Source organism: Bubalus kerabau, chromosome 4 (genome assembly GCF_029407905.1).
Source record: "Bubalus kerabau isolate K-KA32 ecotype Philippines breed swamp buffalo chromosome 4, PCC_UOA_SB_1v2, whole genome shotgun sequence".
In the NCBI taxonomy this organism is placed as follows: domain Eukaryota; kingdom Metazoa; phylum Chordata; class Mammalia; order Artiodactyla; family Bovidae; genus Bubalus; species Bubalus kerabau.
In genome coordinates, this window is record NC_073627.1 from 32,471,347 (window position 1) to 32,487,342 (window position 15,996).

General features: G+C 47.0%; 1 protein-coding gene across 1 annotated transcript in view; it reads left to right on the forward strand.

Annotated features, from left to right (window-relative positions):
* The first annotated feature begins 8,882 nt into the window (after positions 1–8,882).
* The window catches only part of HS3ST3A1 (heparan sulfate-glucosamine 3-sulfotransferase 3A1), an 84,757-nt gene continuing 77,643 nt past the window's right edge, over positions 8,883–15,996 (forward strand). Inside the window, exon 1 of the mRNA XM_055576474.1 lies at positions 8,883–9,481. Within this exon, the coding sequence (XP_055432449.1) occupies positions 8,883–9,481 (599 nt within the window). The remainder of the gene's footprint in view (positions 9,482–15,996) is intronic.

A 15,996-nucleotide genomic window follows, 5' to 3' on the forward strand; every position in this document is an offset into this window, starting at 1 on the left:
CAAAATGATCACACATTTAACTCACATAGAAATAACCATAACAAAAGATGCAGGAATGTTATGAAGACAATGAAAAATTCATCCTGTGGCCAGGCAATATAATTCAATAGAACAGAGTAATTGTGGCGCTCTAGAATACGGCATACAGTGTTCTTGGAAGGGATTACATTTATATGTATGTATATACATATATATGCGTGTTTGTGTGTGTGAATTTCCTCTCAAGTTCAGTAAATTGAATTAAAGTCCAGTAAAAATGTAAACAGCATATGGGGCGGGGGGTGGTAATTGATATAACAAACTTCAAATTTCTAGGAAAATCAAGATGTGAGAATAGTCAACACATTTTGAAATGCTAGTTCAGGGTTTAGAGTCTCAAAGTGATAGTACACAAGTAATACTGCAATGATAGCAAGTGATCCTCATGGGAATAACAGTTGAGAGTGTGTGTGTGTGTGTGTGTGTGTGTGTGTGTGTGTGACATAGCTGTGTTTGACTCTTTGCAACCCTTTGGACTGTAGCCCACCTTTAGCCCTGTCGGTAGCCCAGGCTCCTCTGTCCATGGGATTCTCTAGGCAAGAATGCTGAAGTAGGGTGCCATGACTTCCTCCAGGGGATCTTTCCAACCCAGGAATTGAACCAGCATCTCCTGTGTTGCCTGCATTGCAAATGGATTCTTTGCCCACTGAGCCATCATAGAACAAAGTAAAATGTTCCAGGACAGATATGAATATGGATCAAGTTAAATGTGGGCTTTCCAGGTGGCTCAGATGATAAAGAATCTGCCTGCAATGCAGGAGACCTGGGTTCGATCCCAGGGTTGGGAAGATCCCCTGAAGAAGGAAATGGCAATCCACTCCATTATTCTTGCCTGGAGAATTCCATAGACAGAGGAGCCTGGCGGGCTATAGTCCATGGGGTCACGAAGAGTTGGACAGGACTGAGAGACTAACACTGTTCAAGCTGAATGTAGGAGAAACATGTCATTTCAAGTCAGCAAGGAAAGAATAGTTATTAGGAAAACTAGTTCATCATTTAAGAAGTTTGAAGATTAACTTGCAATAAGTAGAGAAATTGCTTAGGTAAGAAACATACGCAGAACACCCCTTTCCTGGTAATTTTCCCTGGTCTTGCTCATGATCTCTTAGGATATTTAGTATACTAGATTGAATTTCCCTGTTTATAAAGGGAAAAAAGAGATCTAATGATATACAAAGAAAAAACTACTTTTTAAAATCACTATAGAGCCATTCTAGAAATGTTATTTTTTTTCTGGGCAAATGGGTCTATAAAAACCACATTCTTATACAGTCCGGGATTTGAATTATCCCACATTCTTTAAAAGGGTGAGAGCTGTGTCAGAGGCTAAGCTGTAAAAAGCTCAGACATGAGCTTGGGCTTTTAGTGTTTAATTAGTAAAGATAAGCTTTATCTGTGCAGCCCCAGCTAATATTATGCCAGAAGTTGAAAGGCAGAATGCTAGAGAGATGGGGTGTGATCAGATGGATAAAATGACCAAGTCCATGTGCAGAAACTATCAGCAGGAATGAATCTTGCACTCAGTTGCTTAATAATATGTCTGGAAAAGGTATACTATTGTGTAGAAACAATAAGTGGAACTAAGATTTAAAATAAAAGCCATTTGTTGAAAGTACTTTGCCTCTGTACATCAAGGCATGTTCTAATGAGCTAAGCCTAGTGGTCCATACCTACTTCAGAGAGTGTGTTGTTCAGTCACTCAGTCGTGTCCAACTCTTTGCGACCCCATGGACCATAGCCCACCAGGCTCCTCTGTCCATGGGATTTCCCAGGCAAGAATACTGGAGTGGTTTGCCATTTTCTCTTCCAAGGGCTCTTCCAGACCCAGGGATTGAAGCTGAAACTCCTGCGTTGGCGGGTGGATTCTTTACCACTGCGCCACCGGGGAAGCCCTCAGTGTTCAGTTCAGTTCAGTTCAGTCACTCAGTTTTGTCCGACTCTTTGCGACCCCACGGACTGCAACATGCCAGGCTTCCATCTCCATCACCAACTCCTGGAGCTTGCTCAAACTCATGTCCTTCACCGAGTCGGTGATGCCATCCAGCCATCCCATCCTCTGTCGTTCCCTTCCCCTCCTACCTTCAACCTTTCCCAGCATCAGAGTCTTTTCCAATGAGTCAGTTCTTTACATCAGGTGGCCAAAGTATTGGAGCTTTGGCTTCAGCATCAGTCCTTCCAATGAATATTCAGGGCTGATTTCCTTTAGGATTGAATGGTTTGTAGTAGTTAAGAGAATATAGTGGGCACAAAAAAATCTCAAGTTGGAAATCAAGTATTCACAAAGTAAATTTTTAATACTTTTGAAAGCTGAACTGAATTTCCATTTTTAGTGCCTATTTTAACAAGTGGCAAAAATGTAATCATAGTCCATTCTAGGTACCCTTGGACTATGATTACATTTTTGCCATTTGTTAAAATAGGCACTAAAAATGGAAATTCAGTTCAGCTTTCAAAAGTATTAAAAAAAAAAATTGGCTCAGACTGTAAAGCCTGAGGCAGCCTGTAAAGTCTGCCTACAATGTGGGAGACCCATGGAGAAGATCCCATGGAGAAGGAAATGGCAACCCACTCCAGTATTTTTGCCTGGAAAATCCCATGGACAGAGGAGCCTGGCTGGCTACTGTCCATGGGGTTGCAAAGAGTCAGACACAACTGAGCAACTTCACTTTAACAAGTGGCAAAAATGTAATCATAGTCCATTCTGGGTACCCTTGGGGTCTCCTTCTGTCTCCCCTGCTCCCATCCCCTCATCAATCCCTCTGCTCCCACTCTGTTATCACTTGTTTGGTCTTAGAGATGCTAAGACATCACAGACAGTCTGAGCTTGGGCCATTGTTACCGTCCATTGGGCATCTGTCGAGCTGTACTTTGTCTTCCCTGTCCTTGGTCACAGCGCATGCCTATCACAGTTGCATCATGCCTTGTTCCTGACCACCAGGCTTCTCCAGATCCTGCATCCTTATCTGGACCTCATTGCCTCCTGGTTGTTGCTTCTTCCACGACTCTGGCGTTTGGAGGGGGGAGTTGTTGCTGGTGCTTGCTGCTAAGGAATCCCACAGCCCTTCTCCTTTGCTCTGAGGTGGGGGATATCGTTGAGGCTTGCCCTTTCTCTGGCTTTCCCTGGAGGCCGTTGCACAAGGCTCCTTCGCTCTCAGATTCCCTCGGCTCATCTAGAGAGTCTAGCTCCTGCCAGACATAATCTCTGGAGGAGGGCGGACAGGAAGCATCAGCCTGTTCCTCTCCTACTTTTTTTCTGACTCATATCTCCTTCTCCTGCAACACAGGAAAGGTTAAAAATCTTTGGCACCCCACTCCAGTACTCTTGCCTGGAGAATCCCATGTATGGAGGAGCCTGGTGGGCTGCAGTCCATGGGGTCACTGAGGGTTGGACATGACTGAGCGACTTCACTTTCACTTTTCACTTTCATGCATTGGAGAAGGAAATGGCAACCCACTCCAGTGTTCTTGCTTGGAGAATCCCAGGGACGGGGGAGCCTGGTGGGCTTCCGTCTATGGGGTCGCACAGAGTCGGACACGACTGAAGCAACTTAGCAGCAGCAGCAGAAGTGGAGAACTAAGGAAACTCACTCAGAATCACCTTATCATTCACGTCTATTGTTTATGCCTCACATCCTTCTAAAGTTCACCTAAAATATTAGCTCGGTTTGGATCTTCTACCATAAAAACTATGTTTTTGTTGTTTTTTTGTTTGTTTGTTTGTTTTTTTAGGTGGACCAATTTTAAAATCTTTATTGAGATTGTTACAGAATTGCTTTGGTTGTTTTATGTTTTGGTTTTTTTGGCTGAGGAACCTAGCTCCCCCATCAGGGATTGAACACACACTCCCTGCAGTGGAAAGAAAAGTTTTAACCACTGGACCACCAGGGAAGTCCCTATGATATATTTTAAATAAAAAAAACACCAATATTATAGTGAAACAGAAAAAATTATGGACCAAGCCTAAAGGAGATCAGTCCTGGGTGTTCATTGGAAGGACTGATGTTGAAGCTGAAACTCCAATACTTTGGCCACCTCATGCGAATGCTGACTCATTGGAAAAGACCCTGATGCTGGGAAAGATTGAGGGCAGGAGGAGAAGGGGACGACAGAGGATAAGATGGTTGGATGGCATCACCGACTCAATGGACATGGATTTGGGTGGACTATGGGAGTTGGACATGGACAGGGAGGCCTGGTGTGCTGCGGTTCATGGGGCTGCAAAGAGTCGGACACGACTGAGCGACTGAACTGAACTGAGCATGCTCTACTTTCAGAAAAGAAACAGAGAAGAAATTAAAAAAAAAACTCACATAACCCACCTTAAATCAACTTTTAGCTCCCTGTAATTTATGTAAATAGGTACCATTTTTAAATTAACTGTTCTTAATTATTCTGATGCTTAGCTTTTATTGTACCCAGGCGATTTTGAGAACTTCAGTGATTAGTCTACTGAAAATGTCCCTTGATCCTTTTGCATGTTAATTCACCTCTTGATAAGGTGTATTTCCAAACCTGCACCCATTTCTTTCATATGTCACAAAATCGGAAAGAATTGACTCAGGACAGAAGCAAGATATGTGAGTAATTATCAACCTTTCCAATTATTTTTTTTGCCAAATCAATAATTCATGAAAGTGACCATTTGTCAAGACCTTAAAGTCCTATCCCTCAGGGGAGGTGGGTCCCTGGAGAAATAGAACAAAGAAAATTCCAGATACATGGGTGGAATGTCCCCCACCTGGTCTCAAAGTAAAGCCAGCCCTCACTATCTGCAGCTGAGGCCCCTGTCTGTTCAGAAAACATTTGTCCTCTGAAGTTCCTGACAACAGCGAGCCTTTATAAAGTTTAGGATTACATTTCTTGAAGCGTGTTCTGAGAACAATGAATGTTATGGGATAGAACGTGGGTAAGAGGAGTCCATGGTCCAAGAGGCTTGGAAAACATTGGACGAAGCAAATTTAACTGGTGCCTTTACTAAAACGTCATCTCAGAGACTGTAACATGCTAATGTCTATTGGGAATACTCAAGAGGGTACAGTCTTTCGAATTTATTCTATTGCAGAATACTTTGCTATGGAACACCCGCCAGGATTTGGGATGTAGCTGGGGAAACTCTGGCCTCTTTCAACACTGGAAATGGCAAGAAAAGGCTTGAGCATCCACTTAGAGGAAGACCTGCTAGGAGCAAGCCCCAGCTCCTTACTTGGCCTTTAGTAAATATCATTAGTCTCTCTCCCTCATCATCCTTTCTTTTCCAAACTTCAGAGACTAATACTGGCCACTAACAGCAGTAAGACAGCTTCCCTGGTGGCTCAGCAGTGAAGAATTCACCTGCCAATGCAGGAGACACAGGTTCAGTTCATGGGTCAGGAAGATCCCCTGGAGAAGGAAACAGCAATCCACTCCAGTATTCTTGCCTGGGAAATCCCATGGATAGAAAAGCAGGGTAGTCTACAGACCACAGGGTCTCGAACAAGTCAGGCAGGACTTAGTGACTAAGCAACAACAAAAACAGTGGTAAAAACACTTCTTAATATGGTCTTATAATAATTTTGCTCGTTTCTCAGTCTGGAAATACCACTATGCTCATCTCCACCTGCAACAATCTTACTCGATCTTCAACAAGGTCCTTCTTCAATTCCACTTACTTTGGGAAATCTTGGCCATCTTTCAGGGCATATCCAGGAGCTGGATATGAATCTGGTGAGTGGGCAGCACTGTCAGTCACTCACTGGAATACAGCGCACTGTTGCATTCTAAAGAGTGTGTGCATGTTTTGTCTCATTGAGATTACAAGCCCCTAAGACCTGTGTTTCCCCACATGCAGGACATTGGCTGCTTGCTCATCCAGATCCATGTCACCCCCTGCTTCTGCTCCAGGAGGCTCACCTGGAGAGCTGACATCAACAGGCTCCCAAGCTCTCTGGCTTCCATGATGGTTTGGCCACTGCGGTGCCAAACACACGCTAGATTTTAAAGACTTTGTATGAAAAGAAAGAACATAAATGACCTCAGTCATTTTTATATTGACATGTTAAAATCGCATTTCTAGGTATGTAGAATATATTACTAAAATCAACTTCACCTGTTTCTTTTTACCGTGTTTAGGTGGCTACTAGACATTTAAAATGACCTATGGGGCTTGTATTCACGGCTTATGTTTTATTTCTAAGGTACAGGGCTGCCCTAGGGCTAGATAGGGTGTGAGTGGTTCTGAGAACCCCAGTCTCCTACACAGTGTGGGTGTTTAATACCCACGTAAAGGAAATACCTGTACTTGGAATGTGAAAGCCATGTTGGAGCTGAAGCTCGAAGGGAACTTGGCCACCACCATTTCCAGATGGGAAAATCCAACCATGTTTGTAAACATTTATGGGATTGCACATGTTTTCAGAATAACTTTAAAATTATCTTCTTTTTTTTTTTTTTCTGGTCTTACTTCTGCAAGTCAGACTGAAACACCTAGAGATAAACTAAAATATATTAAAGCTCAACTAGACTGTTGACATCCAGTATTAGGACACAATGAGGCATTAAAGCTTGGCAGGACTTATTGCTCATCCTTGTAAAAGTTCATTGCTTTATGGCAGCAGAACCTAACAAACTCTTCATCAGTGAACAGAAAAGGCTGGGATTGGCACTTCATAAACAGAAAACCACGTCCAGCCCTCAGTATTTATCCAGCTGGCACACATACAGCAATTCCACCCAGGCACCCAGATCGCCCTGGAAAGGTTATAAAGACTTCACTTCCACGTCAGATGGAGCGCGGGAAGGCAGGCGGGCCAAGTTCCCACACTGGGCAGCAGGAGCCCCCCGCACCCCGGCCCCGCGGCCGCGGCCAGCCCTGGGCAGACCCACCGGGCGCCCCGAAAGCCGCCGGCATGGCCTGCAAGGGTGAGGGTGAGGCGGCCAGGCTACCGCCCACATTGCGGGGCATCCTGCTGAGACCAGGAAACCAAGAAATCAGGAACAAATCGGATTGGAATTAAAAACCACCTCATGCAGGTTCCACGGGCCACCTCCCTCCATTAAACAGCAAGGCGATTTGTAGGCCTTTCTGACCCGCTCTCTGAGGAGCGCGCGGAGAGGATGTAGGGTCAGGGGGGGCAAGCGAACCAGGAAACCGCTGCTCAGAAGACATTTAACTCCGCACTGGGGCGCGCGCACGCTCGCGCACGAAAGCACACACACACACACACACACACACACACACACACGCACACACGCACAACAACACTAAAAGAATTCCTTCATCAAAAACTGCGCCTATGGATTTGGAATCGGAGTTGATTTCTTTTAAAAAAAAATTCTGAATTTCTCCATTTGATTCAGTTTTTGGCTCGTTTCCTAAAAGATTGGTCCTTTCCAGGTCCAGGGAAACTTTGATCATCCTAAACTAGCATTCGGGAAACAATGAAATGAAAAAAACAACAAAGCACCAAAAGCTGCTGCGGGCAGAAGGCTTGGCCCGGGAGTCCGCAGTGGACAGCAGGGTAGGTGGGAGGCGAAGCCGCAGCGAAGGAATCCAGTTCGCCCCGGACAGCCGGGGGCGCGGCGCCCGGCGCGGTCCCGGGAACCGCCAACAGCGAAACTTCCGAAGGTTCGCGGAGGTGGGGAGCTGGCGGCTCCGGGGTCAGAACGAAGCGACCCTGGAGGGAGGGACCCCGAGCACAGGCATCGGAGGGGTCGGGGCTGCGCTGGGCTGAGTGGCGTCGGAGTGGTTTGGGAGCCCCTGATGGAGCGCGTGCCTCGCGGGGTGGAAGTCAGGTCCCGGGGATCCGGCCCCCGCGCCTGCCGGTCAGAGGTCCCAGGAACCGCCGCAGACCCCTCCCGGCTCCGAGGGGGCGAGGCAGCCGGCTGGGGTGGAGGGGGCGGGGTGGGCGGAGTAGGGAAGGGGCGTCGCCTCGGTCGCCCCCGCCCTCTCCGCGGTCATTGGGCGGCCGCCGCGGGGTCCGCGCCACCTTCTCCCCGGCGCACCCGTCCGCTCCCCCTGCGCTCCTCCGGGGGCTGGTCCGGCCCCGGCCGCTGACGTCACCGACAAGTTTGCTGCCCTCGGAGCTCCACGTGTGGCGGCGGCGACTGCCCGGGAGGCGGCGGGGAGGCGGGGAGCGCAGTGGCCGCGGCTGCAGACGGGTCCCGCGCAGTCCGGTTCAGCCGCGCCGCTCCCAGGTGGGGCCAAGAGCAGCCGGAGCGGCCGGGCGCGCACGGAGAGGGGCGGACGACTGGGCGCGGCCCCTCTGGTTCCTGCTTCGGCAGAGGGACTCGGGGGACCTCGCCCCAGGGCCGGGAGCGCGCACCCAGGCGGGCCGGGGACCGAGCAGGCGGCGACTTGGAGGCGCTGTCCCCGCCGCGGTCTGGAGCGCGCGGAGCCCAGCGGCCCGGGAGACGGGCGTCCGCTCTCCGGTACCAAGCGAGGGATGCACGATCGCTGAGCTGGGACGCGCGCTGAGAGGCTGCTCCTGCCCGGGGCTGAGACGCACTCCTTCGCCACCCGCCGCCGAGATCCCCGTTCCGGCAATTCTCGGGGACTTGGGGCGCCGAGCGCGGCCCCGGGCTGAGGACTTGGACGAGTCTAAGACGATGGTTTCTTAAGCACGGCATCACGTCCCCTTTCCCGCCCCCTCGACCGACCGGAGGCTGGGATCCCGCGCGCGGCTCTGGGGCCTCCATCTCCCGGAGGAGCCCCGGCTGCTGCCGCCCGGGCAGCTCGCACGGCCGCGGGGGCGCAGGGCGATGTGGCCTCGGTCCAGCGCGCAGGAGCCCCCGGAGGATGTCCCGGCACTTGGCGGAGTCCCGGCCTAGCATGGCCCGCGCGCTGCCCGACGTTGCCTCCGGCTAGGATGGCCCCTCCGGGCCCGGCCGGCGCCCACCCCACCTCGGCCGAGCCGCTGTCCCGCAGCGTCTTCCGCAAGTTCTTGCTGATGCTCTGCTCTCTGCTCACGTCCCTCTACGTCTTCTACTGCCTGGCCGAGCGCTGCCAGACCCTATCGGGCCCCGTCGTGGGGCGGTCGGGCGGCGGCGAGGAGGCGGGGACCCCGGGCCGCGGCGTCCCGGCCGGAGGCCCGGGGGAGCTGGCCGCGTGGCCGGTGGCCGCGCGAAGGAAGCGCCTCCTGCAAGTGCGGCCGCGGCCGAGGCGCCGGCCGCCCGTCCCGCGAGCCGACCGCGAGGAGGCGGCCGGGGAAGAGGAGCCCCCCGGGCTGGCGGGGAGTCTCGGCGGCTCCGGGGCCGGGAGCAGCGTGGCCGAGACTCCGCCGGGGACCTTGGCCCTGCTGCTGGACGAGGGGAGCAAGCAGCTGCCGCAGGCCATCATCATCGGCGTGAAGAAGGGCGGCACGCGGGCGCTGCTGGAGTTCCTGCGCGTGCACCCCGACGTGCGCGCGGTGGGCGCAGAGCCCCACTTCTTCGACCGTAGCTACGACAAGGGCCTCGCCTGGTACCGGTGAGCGGACGTGGGGCAGGGAGGGGGCGGCCGGAGCTCGCGGTGGGGGCCCAGGAGCCCTTGGCGACCCTCACCCAGTGCATCTCCCTCCCCGATTTCATCAGAGGGCAGAGGGTCACCAGTAGCTGTCCTTAAGATGAGGGGTCTTTCCCCCACCCTGCCTCTGTCTAAATATGGCGAAATATTTAGTACTAAACTCCTGTATTTTCGATTTGCCATATAGACATTATTTCCACAATAAAATGGATGAGGGTGGGGGGGTGGATATTTTGGCCTTGGAGATATTTTTCTTTAGTTTTTCGGATTCCTTTCCCCCCAGATAGCCCATCTCTTCATTTTCTCCTACTCTGTGGAAGCAGAGAGAGAAAATGTCCCTGCCAAGTTAGAAACCTGCTCACCAATTACTAGATAAGTAACCTAGTGGATCCTTTCCCCAAGGAAACCTGTTTCTATTTCTCCTTATCTTCTGGGCGGTTCCCTGGGGTTAATGCAGTCTTTGCCATCGCCTATTTATTTACTTATCTTAACTGTTTGCCAGAGAATTGTCCTGGGTGGTAAGTAATATAGATAATTGTTCTGAGTGGTAAGTAATACAGACACTTAAAGTGTCTAGAACTAGACTCTAGGTTTGGCGGTATGTATGTGAGTGTGTTTTAAAAAAGGCTTTGTTGGCAATAACTTTTGTTTAGGGCAAGGAAATTGCACAAAATGCCTTCTGTATTTGTGGGAAAGAGTACCTTTTGTCTCTGGACTGGCAGAAACTTTTCTAAAGATCTTCAAACAATTCCCTTTATAAATGAGGTAGCCGAAATTTTTGTTAAAGGAAGAAAAGTGGGGGAAAAATAGGAATCTTGGTAACACTGTGAAAAAACCCTCCTAATGCAGTGTAGGAAACAAGGCTGATTTAGATCTTAATCTTAAATTTGCCAGTCTTCTCAAATTCAGACCACCTTTAATAACAGAATAAGCCAAACTCTAATAAATCTTAGTGTCACCTGGGTTTTGTTTGCCATAAAATATTGGTGCTTTTTTCTCTCCTTGGAGCATAAGGAAAAATACGCTGGAATTTTCCATTTTCTAAAGTTTTATCTTGTACATTAAATGTGCCTTCTCCTTATTATTTTAACTGAAATGATATTACAAAAGTTACAGCACCATTTAAGTATATTTCAAAAGCCCACTCAATTAGCCATTCATCCCCCAAAGAGAAATGGACGTGATTTGACAAGTTTATTTACTTGAGAGTCAAGCACAGGGAGCAAATTTACAGTAACCCAACTCAGGAGAAAACGGTTTCGTCCTAAAAGTCAAACTTGAACATTAAACATGTTTCAAACAGTAACTTTCCATTTGTTGGAAAGAAAAACAAACAGCCTTCCCGTGCTATGGGATATATATCATTTAAAATCATCAGCCACTTAAAAAAATCCCCCTGTGTTTCTGTCATTTCTGTTGTATCCTCTGGGAAGTTCTTATAAAAATGACCTGTTGAATCTGGAAACAACAGGTCCTTCTTCTTAGCACAAAGGCAGCTCTGTTTTTTCCATCAAGGACACAAGAAAGACGTGATTAAAGACCCCCTAAAACTCTTATCTAAAGCAGTTTGCATTGAATGCGGCCCGGTACATGGCTGTAAGTGAACACATTTCAAGCCGACTGCCCCAAAACATCTAAGACAATGTTGGACTCTGAGGTGCTGTTATGTGGTGAAATATTTAGTACTAACCCCCTGTATTTTCATTTCGCCACATAGACTTCATTTCCACAAAGTAGGATTGTTTCTTCCCGTTTCAGAGATGAGTAGCTGAGGGTACAGTATATTCAGAGAGCTGGATCTTATTTTCCGTGGACCTTTCTGAGCTTGTGTAAGAGAAGGAAGGTTTCAAGGTAACTAGAAACACAAGTTGTTGTTTTTTTTTTTTTTTTTTTTTTTTTTTAAAAGGGAGAGGCAATTTAGAAAAAGAAGAAAAAGTCATAAACTTTTAGGCTGCTCTCTTGCTTGGAAACTGGATGCATGCTGTAAAGTAAATATCTCCTTGGATTGTTTACTTGGGTAGAGGAGTTTTATAAAGCAATTTATGGTGGTTACAAAAATAACTGCACAGTAGACTTCATGGTTTGGTGGATTTAATTTTCTGAGTGTTGGAGCAATGTCTTTGTTTTACCATTTGCAATGGGCTTTTATTGGATGCATAAATTTAAGTTTAACTCAATTACATGGAAAACTCTTATTAAAAAAGTCCAACCTATGGAGGCTGGATTATGCGATTATTTAATGAAATTTTGCCACAGTTCTCTTTCATCTTGGTTCTGAACTTGGAGTTAGATATTTGTGGAAAAGACTGAAGACTTAAACATGAAAAAGAAAATCACACACAGCACCATCTATTAGGCACGTTTTAGCTCTTGTGTATAGGCAGTATTTTAGGTAAAGGGATTCCTTTTAGACCTTCCTCATTCAGTCCCAGAATTGTAATATAGGATTTCTAACACACACTTATGAAATGTCACCTCCACCCTCTCCCACCCGCCCCCCCCCTAACAGGAACAGAAAGAAAACCCTAGTATTTGAGCCCTTATGTGAGTTATTCCAAGCAAAAAAAAAAAAAAAAATCTGTACAATATGTTTTAGATGCTCTTTGACATGGGAGAATCATGCAAATCTAGCCTTGTTTTTTCACCCTGTGAAGTTTCTCTCCATTTGCCAGAATAGTTTGTTGTGGCAGCGCCCCCTACCGTCCTGATGATGGCACAAATCTGTTGCTGATGGGAAGTTTGGAGGAAAATGTCTTGGAAATTGAGTTTGATCGTTTAAAACGCTTGTTGCTAGGACGTGTCAATACATTTCTCTCTCTGGGGAAGAAAATTAATGGTACTTTTTAAACTACATCCCAGAAATAGTGTAATCAATCGTTTCTTCGTTTGGACAAGTGTGTAGCAAAGCTTAAGAAAACAAGTTTATTCAAAATCTCTAAAAAGGAAATTATTCATATTGATTTAAACTGTCCGAATAGTACTGTCAAATCAGTGAAACATAGGGACATTTTACTATGCCAGGGAATTTGTTAATGATAATTTAGGGAGCTTCAATGGAGTTTTCTGGATATGAAACTCTGCCCTGATGGGGTTTAGAAAACATTCCTCATGACTTAATTTAGCCGACATGCTATCAAGGACGACGACAAATGTCTGGCTCACGCATCACTGGAAAGCAGTCCTTCGCCATGCTCTGTCTCCGCGTCCATCGGATGTGTGGCGGGTTCCTCGAGAAAAGTGGGGAATTGTTGCATTAATTTCAAAACTTTAAGATTTCTTCTGAAAGTTAAGACTAGATACCTCTGCTGTAGTTCAAGACCAGGTGAACTTGGAATTCAATAAGAACCCCCCTCCTCCACTCTGCTTGTATATTTGCACCAATTATAATGTATGGTTATTTTTCTCCTAAAAAGATACCTTAGCTTTTATCTTACCTCCTAAGATAAAAAATACCTATTTATAAAGTATTTAAAGATACGTGTGTGCGCTTATACATACTATGTATTTATATATGTATGTATATGTTTGCATTCTGTAGCACTTCAGTCTTTTATTTTGGGACAAGATAGTTAAGTGTTCCTTGTCTAATCTCTTATGCTAGCATGTCTCATTCCTATATTTTGATTCAGTTTTTTTAGTGAGACCGGATGATTTCCACAGAGAAAAATGTTGCCAATATTATTATACTCTGTGGCAGTGGTCCCCAGCCTTTTAGCACCAGGCACGGCTTGGTAGAAGACAATTTTTCCACGGACTTGGGGTGGGGGATGGTTTCAGAATTATCCAAACATATTACATTTATCATGCACTTTATTTCTGTTATGGTTACATGAGCTCCACCTCTGATCATCAGGCTTTAGGTCCCGGAGTTTGGGGATCCCCGTGTAGTATCCAGGAAGATCAGAGGTGACTCAGCTTGGAGTTCAGGAGATGGTTCTTTCCATGGCTTCAGAATGTGAAGCTCTCTGGCCCTTCCCGATCACGGCCTTGTTTATCATCCCGGGGACAGGCAGGCTGAGCAGAGGCCCTTTCAGTTCGTATCGGGGGTGATGGGCGTCTCAGAGCAGCTGGGAGCAGCTGCAGAGCACCCCGTGTTCGCTTTCCCACCCTTGTGAGCCACCAGCCCTTCTGCAGGAAGGGTGGGGGATGAAATTTGAGCCACAGGAGTCTGGCCACCCATGCAAGGTCCTGGGGACTGCCGTCCAAAGAGGCCCTGTGTCCTCAGAGGGGAGTGAAGGACCTTGGAAGGGCTGAAAGGTCGAGGAGGGAAGTGGGGAGAAGCAGCTTTGGGCCCCGAGTCCTGTGTCTTTGGAGGGGGAAAGGGCATCATGTCTTTCATTCATTTGCTCCCAGGAGTCCTTAGTGACTGGACGCGTTCCATCGAGTGGGAGGTTGCAGACGGTGCCTTCGAGACGCCTCATGCTGCCATTTTGTTGGCCCTGGGTTCATCCCCTGGTAGACCTCCCCGGCAAGACAACAGTCTCGTCTCTGTGTGTGTGTGTGTGTGTGCTCATGCACTCAGGTTTGTGCCTGAACCCACATTCAAGAGCAGGCAGCCAGTAGGTGGACAAATGATAGAACTGATAACAGGAATGTTACTTAGTGGTTCGGGAACTTCTAAGCAGTATCAGACTCAAGTGAAACAGGGTCTAGGATATTGAGTCCAGCCATTAAAACAACAACAACAGCAAAGCCATGCTTGGTACAGTCCAGAGTGGGAATGCCTGGTGTGAGTGATTATTCGCTTAGAGCGATGAGCTTCATCACTTGCTGATAGAGCGTATGTGAAGCGCACGGCCATCTAGGAGCAAAAATCCTTTTGTCATCTCCTACCTTCCCTTAAAATAAAAAAAAAAAAAAAACCTAAAAACGGTCTGGCCCAAATATTTGTCTCATGGAAATGTCTGTGGATGGGCCCAGAAAGAGGACATGCCAAATCTGCGTTCTGGAGGGGCCATGAGAACAAAGTAAGCTTTTGCAGTTAATGACAAGAGGGAGTGACCTTACATATGCCAGAAGCTCCCGTCTTAGGAGGAGAGTGTCACAGAGCAAACAAACCCACTTGATATAAACAACTAAGGCTTGCCTGTCTCTACAGGATGCATTTGAACAACTGCACATCACACTTACCATCACTCAGGTTGCTGGGTCGGAAGCTTCATAGATGTAGCGCTTTTCCTTAGGGAAAAGCTTTCCCTTTCTCCACCAAGGAACAGGAACTTAGCTGATAAAGAGCATCATTTTTCCGTGTGCTTCCTAGTGATACTGGACTTCAAGCTTTGAGAAAGTTTGTTTCTCCTTAAGTGATGAATTCTTATTGTGGAAATGAGGTTTCTTATTAAGGCATATGCCTTTAATATTATAACCAGAGGAAATTGCACTTCAGTAATATTTTGGCTGCCTAGTCTTTGCATTTGTAAGAATGTCTTTAAAATGTTTGCCAGCACTTTAAAATCTTTGCTAATTTGATACAGTTAAAAAGTCTCTACAGGCATAGGGATATTGATACAGTTAATAAATTAGCCTATATGAAATAAACTTATGTGAAACCAGAACCTAGAAATTGAGGAAATGCCGAGTTCAGAGATCTGAAGCATATTCCCAGCTGCTTGCCTCCAGTGATACAACTTCTGATTTTTTTATATCACTCATGTGGTCATGACTGTTACATTTAATCTGTATTAAATTGAAAGCTGTATTCCAGAAGTTCAGATTTGCTGTCAGATGGCTATAAATGTGGACTTCCCAGGTGGCTCAGTGGTAAAGAATCCACATGCCAATGCAGGAGACTCAGGTTCCATCCCTGGGTTGGGAAGATCCCCTGGAGAGGGAATGGGAACCCACTCCAGTATTGTTGCCTGAAAAATCCCATGGACAGAGGAGCCTGGCTGTTTACAGTCAATGAAGTCCTAAAGAGTGGGACGTGGCTTAGTGACCGAACACGCACACAAGCGGTAAATGTTTAAAAAAAGAAAAGAGGAAATATTTAGTAAGAAGGAAACTTAGTACTTGACGTTAGGCTTGTGATATTCTTGCAAACTTTTAAAAAAGAAAAAAAATCCTGTTCAGGGACTCTTGAGAGCAGCCCACTTTGAATGTGACATTTAGCGCCACCTAGTGGGAGGGAGAGTCAGCAAGGAACCCAAAGAGCTGAACTTGGAAAACTTCATCATGATCAGAGTATATTTGGTCTCCCCATTTTTTAAAAACAAAAAACAAGGAGGGAAAATCATGTTGGGTAGCACTTACGGCCTCTCTGCCTGAGCCCGCTCTTTCAGGCAGGGAGGTTATCCTTTAGAGAAAAATAAAAAAGACCTGCCTTGACAATAAACCTGAAAAGCAAGGTAGAAGTGATTAGGAGATTTGTATTAGAAATGTGCATGCCTGAAAGAAATACCATATGCCCCAGATTAGTTTTGTTAGTGTGTTTTGCCTCTGTTTCTGAAAACCAGCTTCACATGAAAATACTTCCAGATGAT